A 12,634-nucleotide genomic window follows, 5' to 3' on the forward strand; every position below is an offset into this window, starting at 1 on the left:
GAAAAAACACTCACACAGGATTTCATTACACAAGTGCTTTTACAGCACTTTTAGAAGTGCTAGCGATTACAAAGAACAAACTCAAAACACTCATTGTGAGAACCAGCCCTAATATGTTAATTGGGGTTTGATGAGATTGTGGTGCCTAAGTGAGCAATGGCTTTAGAATTCCACTATTGTTGGAAGACCCGAGACATGCAGATTTTAATGCTTTGAGGGAGAGAGGTGTAATGAAGTTTAATGCCTTGCACTTAAAGAGGAACCAAACTTAAAAAAAAACCAAAAAAAAACTTTTCTCCCACAACATTCACATATTGTTTCTAGCATTTTTTCAAGCAAATTTGCTTTAACCATCACTGCCGCACGGGCGTGAGTCTCACATCTGCAGCTGATGCATCCGACCTTTTCTCACTCAGGACACTACTACATGTTAGTACATGCTCTCATTATATCTCATTGTTTACATTCCATTTACATATATCTTTGTTTACATTCATTCCAGTGTTAATACATTAGTGTGTAACAAGTAAAAAACACTCTGAGAAGCTGTCTCTGCTTCAGGCACACACACAGTTCAGAACAGCTCATTAGAAGATTTTAATATATAATAAAAAGCAGTTGGAATAAAATGCAATGGCAGCTTTCAGGACAAAATAAACTACACTTCAGAAACCTGTAATTTGTAGACAGACAATATTACTGATGCACAAAAGCAAATATGATAACTGTATGAGTAATAATAAGTAAGTAGGAAAACACATTTTTATTGAATGCTATGTCAAAGTTTCAGACCACTTTAAAGGTTCTTCCCTTTAACTTAAAGCCTCCTAAATCTTAATGTTCTTCTATCTTCCAGATATTATATCACTGATCGCAATATGACTAGGACAACTAGTGCACTAAAGAGGCAACAAGCCTGGCAACATTTGTTTTTCTTCCTCATAAGAGAGTTTCTTATAGCCCCAATGCCTAGGCCTTCCAACATTTGCAGCATCACCACTACATAGATGGGCGCCTACTCCAGCTATTAACTGTAGCAGTCATATACAGAGCTGCCAATTTTGTGCTGGTCACACTAAAGTCTTTCCATAACTTCGCCAATTTGTTCTGGGTGAACATGGAATTGTCATTTTCTATCAGTTTTGTGTTCCTCCCTTCTAGATCTCTAACATGAGCTTCCAGAAAGAACAACATGCTCATTTCTGCCCCAGAGTTTTTCATCCTGAAGCTCTCACTCAAATTATGCATACATGAGAGATTGCACATTTTCAACTTTGTTTCTACTCATCACCATTTACAGCTAGTCAAATTTAGGATGCAGTTTGCTTAGATTAGATATTGTGATCACTCCTGTTTCAAAATTCCTCATCTTTTTCACTCCTGATTTTTTTAATTCCACACAAATCACATCCACTTGAATTCACCAAGCTGCAGAATGAGCCTAGCACAATGAATGAGCCCGCTACTCAAATTTATACCATACAAAAACACTCTCCCCACTGATTAGCAGTGTAGAGAACACAGAGGAAAATGTATTTTTAAACATGACAGAATAAAACGTGGTTAAGGAAAATCTTTTTTTTTTTTTTTTTAAATACAGTGGAGAGGAATCCAAACAGTAAAAATATAAAACTAAAACATGAAAAAATACACAGCCGTCCCATACTAAAAAAATAGGTTGAACACAATCAACTGATTTCACTAAGTCACTTGCTGAACCAATGTCACATGGTTCCTATGCAACCCTCTGTACCTTTGAGGCACTCAAAAATATTAGATGACAGTCACCTGATAGTGTTGTTTCAGCAAGATGCGGCAGCAATTTAAAGTCTCGGGGTGCAGCCGATGACTGGTGTCATCTCTCAAAGGGAGTGCCCAGGATCACATATTGAATATTCTGTCCGCACTGCTGCTGTCCTCTACTTTGTACACGAAAACATTCATTGCCCATCCACTGCTCCTCTAATTCCCTACAGGGCTGTGGAGTTGGTACAAAAATCATTTGACTTTAACTCCTCAGTTTACGAAACCAATAACTCTGACTGCTGGTACCCAAAATTGCTCCAACTTCGACTCATCGACTCCACAGCCCTGCTACCTATTCTGTTTCCATAGGGGCAAATAGTCAATGGAGCCGAGGGTACATGTTTTTGAGGGTGCCCATTGGACAAAATATTCTGAAGGTGTTTGGACTGAAGCGGTTATAAACCACTGTGATTGGCAGCAAATTGAAGAGAAAAAGTGAATTTCCCATGACTATTACTGATTTACAGGTTTTTGCTGGTACATTATCTGTCAAGACAGATATAAATAATTTGTACATTTTAAGCATACAGTTAAACAAAAAGACAGACTGTGGCATCAAAAGCACAGATTTGCAAGAAAATTTAAATGAAACCATCTACTATAACACTGACATTAATTACACATTTTAACACATTCTGTGGCCCTTTTTTTCCATCCCCTTCACATCACATCTGTGTGAACAATATCAAAAAGATTTACAGTTTTCTCTCTCGTCTAATTGCAGGCGTTGTAAGGAGGCAGATCAACATTCTCGCTGAGCAATCACACTAGCCAGGCTTGATCTACAAAAGCTTTGTGTAGGCAAACTTGTGGAAATCCAAAAGGGACAGAAAAGCCCGTGTATGGGAAAAGAATAGTAACATTTTAATATGTAACTGTTGTCTTATGAAAAAATAAAATACATTGCTATTGTCATTAGAATATACATTTCCCGGTACATTATCATTGTGTGTCAGTTTATTTAGGTATACTGGGGAAAAAATACCAAATGAAAAAAAAGCCACGCAAAGATGATATAAAGTTATAAAAATGGATAAAACATTGGTAAGTGCTAGCTTACCTCTAAATACAATCAAAAAAAATGTATTATATAAATAATATATGCCCATGCCTGTAAAAGATGTGGCATTTACAATGTGCTAGCAGGCAGTGGGCTAAGTGCTCCTTTTCACCTAAAGCATGGAACAACGTGCACCCTGCAACTTACACCTGACAGGTACCTTTGTTTGTTGTTGTCTGGCACTGAGGTACATGATTTGACCTCACACTACAGATTGTTAGACAAATACTTCACTATACATTTTATTTGACCATTGAAATATGTCAGGCAATAGACAAGAGTTTGCCTGCAATTCTGTTTTATACTGAATGAATGTGCATTGTATTGGATCACAAGTAATATGCTAGGCATTCTGTATTTCCCTGTATTGCTTGATTAATAGGTATTTCATTTTAGCTGATTGTTATACCTCTACTTGGAGAACTGCAGATACAGCAAAAAAGCCCTACATCTTTTCTGTTTTGTGGGCATACTATGTTGGATGCTGATGGCAGTATTTGTGGGGGCACTGAAATACTACTTATCATCATATGTATTGTGTAAATTGAGATTCATAATTACATTTATATACACGACAACATTTATCTGCTTGCTGCCAGACAACTTCCAAATATTAAAAGGAACTCTTGCCTACAATGTTCCCACACCAACACTTTTGCCACTGACACCTAGTACGCTGCACTGTTTGTATGAAAGGCTACATTACCCCATATGGAAACAGACCGTGGGGTGAGGCTCTCAAGATCGTGGCTCAACATAACAGTGACACACTTTATATATGTAAGAGCAGTTATGCTTTACTGTGATACATTTACAAAACTTTCCTATGAAAATGTTATATTGCAAATAATACATTTCAGGGCTCATCTATGATACTAAGTTTGAAGCAGATTCTAATATAAGAATCCAGCAATACCTGCTTATCTTGAAGGGCACCATTTTCAGAATATAAGACACGCTTTTTCTTCCCTAAAACTTTTTTTTCACCAAAACAATTTTTGGGGGGAAAAATTGAGTGTGTCTTATATTCCAAATGTACAGTAAAAAGTCATGCAGAGCGCGCAGGGAAGCACTTGCGCATCCAGCCGCCGCTTCACCATGTGCATTGGGGCCACCCCTCCTCCATTAAGTCCGTCTCCCTCTTGATGCCGCTCATTGGCCATCTGCCCAGCCCTTGTCCTGCATCAAGTCTGTCTCCCTCTTGATGCCGCTCATTGGCCATCTGCCCCGGGCGTCTCCTCTTGGATAAAGTCCGTCTCCATCTTGCCGCGCTTCCCGCCGGCATGCTTCAGTGTCACTCAGTGACAGAGAGCATGGCCCAATTGCAGTGGCTGCCATATACAGGAAGTGATGTCACTAACATATACTGTTATTTCCTGTATACTGTGGCCGCCGCAATTGGGCCATGCTCGCTGTCACTGCGCGTCACTGAAGCATGCCGCCGGGAAGCGCGGTGAGTTGGAGATGGACTTTATCCAAGAGGGAATGCCCAGCGACAATGGTAAACGAGCGGCAGCTCGGGAGCGAGGGGGGTTTAACTATGGGGAGGCAAAGGCTACCTATGACGGGGGGGGGGGGGGAGCAAAGGCTACCTGTGGTGGAGGAAAGCAAAGGCTACCTATCCTAGCGGCTACCTATGCTATGCACAGGCTATCTATGCTGGGGCAAAGGCTACCTATATTAGGGGCAAAGGCTTCCTATGCTGGGGCAAAGGCTACCTATACAGTACCGTACCTTTAGTGATTCTGGCCGGCTTAGGTAGCTTGTGTGAGAGGTGTGTGAGAACAGGATGGTCTGAGTGTATACAGTGGCCACTGTACTCTGATATAGCAGCCATTATTCTATTGACAGCTATGATAGGCTGAGGCTTTTTAATAATATTTTATTGTATTTTTGTACTTTTTGCATGCTAAGAAACTACCTTTATCTCATCAATTTTTCCAATTAATAAAGTGATTGATTATCCACAGTGCTTTAAACCAGTTAATTTCCTTTTCTCTACAATTATGCTCTAGTACGGTTGCACTGTCCCCTAATTTAAGGGCTTTAGCTTGGTCAATTCTTAACTAGAATTGGAGGAATTTGGAGGTTTGTTTAATTTTTTTGTCCTTGTATACAGTGGGGGGGGCAAAGGCTACCTATATTAGGGACAAAGGCTTCCTATGCTAGGGGCAAAGGCTACCTATACAGTGGGGGGTAAGCAAAAGCTACCTATAAAGAGGAAATGCTACCTATACTGGGGCTAATGCTACCTATACTAGAGGAGGGGCAAAAGCTACCTTAGTGTAGTGTAACTGCGGGCAGTATGAATTAATGTAGTGTACCTTTTAGACAGGGGAAAAGGTTCATAAGACGCTCCTGGACCATGGACACAACAGGTTTTAGCTTTTTGTTTTTTCCCCTGATTTTTGTCCGTCTTATATTCCAAACAATATGGTATACAGTACATCAGAGAAAAAGATACAGTATAGAAAAACCAGAAATGTACACGTAGGTTACTTTGTTAGAAGATAAGAAAGTGCGGTACTTTTCCGTTAGCCAGGCGCAATTGTAATAGGGTGAAGTAATGTGTTCCGTGAGCCACTGGCTTCGGCTCTGCCTCCTCTCCTCCCCCTTGCCTCTCTCCTATAAAACACTGGCAGCCGGGGGACCCACGTGTCCCCGAGAGTAGTTTGTCGCAAGAAACAAGCATAGCGGGGAGGCTGCAGACATTGCTTCTGCCAGCACCAGCTCTGCAAGAACGAACGGCAGGATTCCCTGCCATGACGAACGACTCGGTGGGACACGCGTGTCCCCGGGCTGCCAGTGTTCTATAGGAGAGAGGCAGGGAAAGGAGAGAGAGCCGAAGCCGGCGGCTTCATCTGTTACATTGCCCTATTAAAGTTGCGGGTGGCTAATGGGCTCACAGAACACATTACACTTGCGCCCGGATAACTGAAAAGTACCGAAAGTGCTGTGGTTAGTGCCAGTGTAAGTTTGAAGTGAATGTAACCCGATTTCCCTCCACTTCTAGGTTATCATTCAAACAGCTGCTGTTGCACGAGCTTATTAAAGCTGTTAATCTAACCTGGAGCTCTCCAGCTACTGACTATAAGTGCTATATTGTATCACTAAGCATAACAAAATAAAAAAAGATCATAAAAAGTACCTCCCACCAACAAATATACACATACACATACACACACACACACACACACACACATCACCTGGTGCTTCAATTAGTTGCTTGTACACGCTCAGGAAGGCTGACTCTGCTTCTTTGCTTCTTTTACTAAGTGCAACAACCTAAGGGACAACAGACACAGATGTTATCACAGAAAACAAGTACACATTAAAAGTTATTGCAATGAATAAGCTGTTATTGATGTTATATGTTAGGCGTTGTTCAGGTCCATCATGATTGCTTGAAAAATGAACAACAAATCCGGACAGAAGCACCACCACACAATATACATGTGTTGCATCAGGTATAGTGAAGCATACAACCAATGAAAAGCATGCCTTACTTTTACTGGTAATGTATGTGTCCGATATACCAAACGCACCCGCCGCACTGTGAATGTCACATAGGAGGTGCATTGCAGTGCGGTAAGCTGCCTTATGCCGCAAAACAACACACCACTGTGGACAGGGCCTAATGGGGAACTCCAGCAAAGATAGACTTTTAGCACTGCAAAATAAGTTTTGTCTGCTTTTAATGTGATTATGCCTTGAGAAAATATTGTCTTCTTAATTTCACTACTGCCTTAAATGCAGCTGCCAAAACATAGCTGATTATTGTGTGCAAAACGCAAGTATAAAGGCTGATTTACATATGTGTATTCCACTGTGTCTCTAGCACTGCCCACCACTGGATATGTGCCATTCATTACTTCCACTGTCATGGCAAATGTGCACTGCTGTGTTGTGGTGCAGTGGAGACATTTGCAATGGACATATGAATGGTGCTATGTGAAAGTGTAGATTCGCTGTACTGCTCATTGAGTTTCTGCTGCAGTACAAATCAGCTGTCATATTTACCCATTCATGCTCCTGACCTGGCATGATCTGATAGCTGCCTCTCCTGACCTCGGCTTGTGACCTTGACTACATCTGCCTTCTTTGCCCATGGCCTTTGACTACAACTACATAGCAAAGAAATGAACAGCGCTACTTAAGAACAGATAAGTGCCTACCTGCAAGAGAGTGCAAGCCCCACTTGTGGGATAAAATACACACCTAGCATACACATAACCTGTCTACCACTGGAGGATGTTGGTTTCCTGTAACAGCTTGCATGCAACTTGTTAAGTACTCGTCCCTCCCACTGCGGAGAAGTCATCCCCCTATGGGAGGGGACCTAACACTAACTAAATCTTAACCTATGCATATGCACAGCCTGGGTGCGCTACCAAGTAAAATTGAAAATTGAAAACTGCACTGATCCACCTTTTGCGCACTTTGACTACAACTGCCTTCTCTGTCCTTGGCCTGTAACTTTGACTACATTTGCCTGCTCTGATCTTGGCCTGTGACTTTGACTACATACAGTGGAGGAAATAATTATTTGACCCCTCACTGATTTTGTAAGTTTGTCCAATGACAAAGATATGAAAAGTCTCAGAACAGTATCATTTCAATGGTAGGTTTATTTTAACAGTGGCAGATAGCACATCAAAAGGAAAATCGAAAAAATAACCTTAAATAAAAGATAGCAACTGAAGTTTTTGAACCCTCTAACAATAAAAGACTTAATACTTAGTGGAAAAACCCTTGTTTGCAAGCACAGAGGTCAAATGTTTCTTGTAATTGATGACCAAGTTTGCACACATTTTAGGAGCAATGTTGGTCCACTCCTCTTTGCAGATCATCTCTAAATCCCTAAGGTTTCGAGGCAGTCTTTGTGCAACTCTGAGCTTGAGCTCCCTCCATAGGTTTTCTATTGGATTAAGGTCCGGAGACTGACTAGGCCACTCCATGACCTTAATGTGCTTCTTCTTGAGCCACTCCTTTGTTGCCTTTGCTGTATGTTTTGGGTCATTGTCGTGCTGGAACACCCATCCACAACCCATTTTCAGTTTCCTGGCAGAGGGAAGGAGGTTGTCGTTCAGGATTTCGCGATACATGGCTCCGTCCATTTTCCCGTTAATGCGATTAAGTTGTCCTGTGCCCTTAGCAGAAAAAAAACCCCAAAGCAAAATGTTTCCACCCCCATGCTTGACGGTGGGGACGGTGTTTTGGGGGTCATAGGCAGCATTTTTCTTCCTCCAAACACAGCGAGTTGAGTTAATGCCAAAGAGCTCTATTTTGGTCTCATCAGACCACAGCACCTTCTCCCAGTCACTCACAGAATCATTCAGGTGTTCATTGGCAAACTTCAGACGGGCCTGCACATGTGCCTTCTTGAGCAGGGGGACCTTGCGAGCCCTGCAGGATTTTAATCCATTGCGGTGTAATGTGTTTCCAATGGTTTTCTTGGTGACTGTGGTCCCTGCTAATTTGAGGTCATTCACTAACTCCTCCCGTGTAGTTCTAGGATGCTTTTTTACCTTTCTCAGAACCATTGACACCCCACGAGGTGAGATCTTGCGTGGAGCCCCAGAGCAAGGTCGATTGATGGTCATTTTGTGCTCCTTCCATTTTCGAACAATCGCACCAACAGTTGTCACCTTCTCTCCCAGCTTCTTGCTAATGGTTTTGTAGCCCATTCCAGCCTTGTGCAGGTCTACAATTTTGTCTCTGACATCCTTGGACAGTTCTTTGGTCTTTCCCATGTTGGAGAGTTTGGAGTCTGCTTGATTGATTGATTCTGTGGACAGGTGTCTTTTATACAGGTGACTAGTTAAGACAGGTGTCCTTAATGAGGGTGACTAATTGAGTAGAAGTGTCTAACCACTCTGTGGGAGCCAGAACTCTTAATGGTTAGTAGGGGTTCAAAAACCTATTTCACTCAATGAAATGCAAATCAGTTGCTATCTCTTATTTAAGGTTATTTTTTCGATTTTCCTTTTGATGTGCTATCTGCCACTGTTAAAATAAACCTACCATTGAAATGATACTGTTCTGAGACTTTTCATTTCTTTGTCATTGGACAAACTTACAAAATCAGTGAGGGGTCAAATAATTATTTCCTCCACTGTATGCATGCTCTGCCCATCTGCCTGCTCTGCCCTTGGTCTGTGACCTTGACTATATCTGTTTGCTCTGCCCTTGGCCTGTGGCCTTGATTATGACTTTCTGCTTCCTGCCCTGACTTTGACTTATATAGCATAGGTTAATATGTAGACTGGTAGAAAAATCATGTGTTTTTCTGCTAAAAGCACTGATCCCCGCTGTAATAAAAACAGATTGCCTGTTTATAAAAATGGTGATGTTAAAGAGGCGATCTGATTTTTCAAACAAACAAATAAAGGTGGCAATCTGTTAGGAGGAGATCACCACTTCTCTATAAACAGGCCCCTAAGACAACTGATAAAACAGTACATCTGAAACACAAACTTAGAAGTATAATTAACTGATCACAAATGTATTTTTTTTTCCTTTTTCTTATCTTTTTTTTCATCTTTACATATTGTAAATCTTTGGGAAAACCTGCGCAGGATGATATGGCTATAAAGGGCTTCGGTGCTGCAGTTAAATGGACCTGAACTCAGAACATCCTGTCTGCTTTATAAGATAAACAAACGAATAATAACCTATAAACAAAAAACATTTCTTTGTTACAGCTGATACAAATCCTAAAATTAATCTGCAACGTTTCTACTTCCCGCTTTCACGGAAGCAGACATATTGTTAACATCCAGTGGTTTTAAATGAGCTTATCTGCCGAGCATTGTGTACTCCTCCATGTAGCAGGGATGAGGGATGTAATGCATGATGGAGGTTTCCAGCAAGATTAGGAAAAAGGGGAAAATTGTGTTCTGTTGCTGTCATTTCGGTGTGCCCAATTTTAAACAATGGGAGGCAGCTGTATACATGCTAGATTTCTCAGGCGAGACAGCAACGAACCATTGCCTTAGCCAAGTTCCCTCTAGTGTGTGTAAAGGTGGCCACTAATGGTCCAATTTCTAGCAAAAAATCGTTTGAGCGATCAGAAATTCTTATCGGAAGAAAAATCGTCCACTACATTATCAACGAACCAATCTTTGCTTCCTATCACAACCAATCAAGAAAATCCAAATTTTCGTTTGACAAAAATCCAATCGGACGATTATTTTTATAATTGTTTATAATGGATTGTGCCCATCAACTGAGATTATTTTCAACCAATCCGATCAGAATTTCTGATCGCTTGAACGATTTTTTGCTAGAAATTGGACAGTTAGTGGCCACCTTAAGAGGCTTAAGAGGTGATCTAATAAATGCACATTAATGTACACAGAATGGTATAAAAATTACATTTGTCAGGTCTTAAGGACAGTGCAAAAGAAAAGTTGCCCTTATCTGGAGTTGCATACAGTTTTACCATTGGTAATAAGAATGATTTCATGTCTTGCTGTAAAAGGTGATAGATAACAAAAGCTAAATTACAGAATGAAAACACATTTTGATAACAACTAATAATATGCATTGCGCAAAAGGTGGATCAGCGCATCACCAGGCCGCCTCCGAATGGCCTACAATCAGATTCGGAGGCGGCCTGGTGATGCGCTGATCCACCTTTTGCGCAATTTTCAATTTTCGATTTTACTTGGTAGCGCACCCAGGCTATGCATATGCATAGGTTAGGATTTAGTTAGTGTTAGGTCCCCTCCGATAGGGGGATGACTTCTCCGCAGTGGGAGGAATGAGTACTTAACAAGTTGCATGCAAGCTGTTACAGGAAACCAACATCCTCCAGTGGTAGACAGGTTATGTGTATGCTAGGTGTGTATTTTATCCCACAAGTGGGGCTTGCACTCTCTTGCAGGTAGGCACTTATCTGTTTTTAAGTAGCGCTGTTCATTTCTTTGCTATGTAATAATATGCATTGTTATAAATTATGAAAGGACTGTATGGAAGCACTTGGGTAAAAAAGCTGGGGCTTTCATGAAACGGTGGTTAATAGATACGTGACCTTTTTCTTAAGCTGTGTAAAGAAAAGAAAAACATGCGCAGACAAAGGGCTTGATTCATCAAGCATCGCTGCTAAAGCAGTGTGGCTTAATGAGCCGTAGTGCACCCTATGCAAACCTTACATAGCAGTGCGCGCTGCCATGTAAGGAATTTGCCTTCCTTAGTTACGCGCATTGCAATGCGTGAAGCAATGTGCGTAACATTACCTGCGGGTGGCCCTGCTTCTGTGACGTGTTGCTACCGCGGCCTGCGGCCACTACTGTATTAATTTACATAGCAAGGGAAATTAATACAGAAGAGGCCGCGAGTGAAGTATCGCGATACTTCACAGAAGCAGGGCCACCCGCAGTTAATGTTACACGCATTGTTTTGTGCATTAGAATGCACGGAACTAAGGAAGGCACACTCCTTACATGGAGCGCGCACTGCTATGTAAGGTGTGCATAGGGAGCACTACGGGTGCTTGATGAATCAAGCCCATAGAGTGCAAACTGGTTACTAGAGGTCATTATAAGAGTCTCAATGTCTCGGAAGGCAAGCAGAAGATTTTGGAGCCGAAGGCTCACTCCTTACAGCTGCTTGCATAGCCGACAGCCCTGGCATCTGCTATTTTAATGGGTGGCACCCCAATTTCCTGCAGTAGCCGATATTACTATGGACGTCTATGGTGACACCCAGACTTCTGTAGTGACTGATATTATTCGTTTTTTGCAGGGGGCAGGTGGGTGAAGTTATGGTTAGGCATTGAAGGGTTTTTTTTAAGCTTAGGTGTTGCTGGGTTTTGAGGTCTTTTAAGGTTAGGTATTAGTTGGGGATGGCTTAGGCATCGAAGAGTAGGGTGGATAGGACTAGGCATCTGTGTGGGAGTGGGGGTGATTAGGGTTAGGCATCAGTAGAGGGAGGGTTCTGTGTGAAAATATGGTTAGGTTTAGCTGCAGTGAGATATCAGTATCATTTACCGATAGTTTACTATCAGAATTTGCACAGCAAGATCGGACGCGTACGTTAAAAAGGGGCGCTGGGAAAAAAAAGGGCGCGGGGTTTTAAACGATAAGCATGGATACCGTTTAAAAATGAATTGTACTGTATTTCGTTTAAAATTAATGTTTTATAAAGTTATAAATCATTAAATAATGTGCATGAAATCGGCAATTGTAAAAACGTCAATCTTCCGTTTAAATAGTGAAACGTATAATAACGTTTAAAAAAAAATTACTAAGTAACCCTCCCTGTACCTACACCTAACCCCTAGACCCCCCTGTTGGTGCCTAAACCTAAGACCCTCCTGTTGGTGCCTAAACCTAAGACCCCCCTGTTGGTGCCTAAACCTAAGACCCCCCTGTCGGTGCCTAAACCTAAGACCCCCCCTGTTGGTTCCTAAACCTAAGACCCCCCCTGTTGGTTCCTAAACCTAAGACCCCCCTGTTGGTGCCTAAACCTAAGACCCCCCTGTTGGTGCCTAAACCTAAGACCCCCCTGTTGGTCCCTAAACCTAAGACCCCCCCTGTTGGTGCCTAAACCTAAGACCCTCCCTGTTGGTGCCTAAACCTAAGACCCCCCTGATGGTGCCTAAACCTAAGACCCCCCCTGTTGGTGCCTAAACCTAAGACCCTCCTTAGAGATCACTGTATTGTGTGTAGAATAATGTTTTAAAAACAGTAAGGGATAATATATAGTACAATTTACGTTACGTACTGATCGCTTTGTTTCGTGAATAATAATGTTTTACAAACA

At 41.7% G+C, this 12,634-nt stretch overlaps 1 protein-coding gene across 5 annotated transcripts in view; it reads right to left on the minus strand.

The window, feature by feature from the left end:
- Positions 1-12,634, minus strand: part of CUX2 (cut like homeobox 2) — a 549,861-nt gene that overhangs the window by 198,171 nt on the left and 339,056 nt on the right. For all 5 annotated transcript variants that reach the window (XM_068245676.1, XM_068245662.1, XM_068245667.1 and 2 more), the window contains exon 6: positions 6,073-6,151. In XM_068245676.1, the coding sequence (XP_068101777.1) occupies positions 6,073-6,151 (79 nt within the window). The remainder of the gene's footprint in view (positions 1-6,072; positions 6,152-12,634) is intronic.

This window comes from Hyperolius riggenbachi, chromosome 1 (genome assembly GCF_040937935.1).
Source record: "Hyperolius riggenbachi isolate aHypRig1 chromosome 1, aHypRig1.pri, whole genome shotgun sequence".
Lineage (NCBI taxonomy): Eukaryota > Metazoa > Chordata > Amphibia > Anura > Hyperoliidae > Hyperolius > Hyperolius riggenbachi.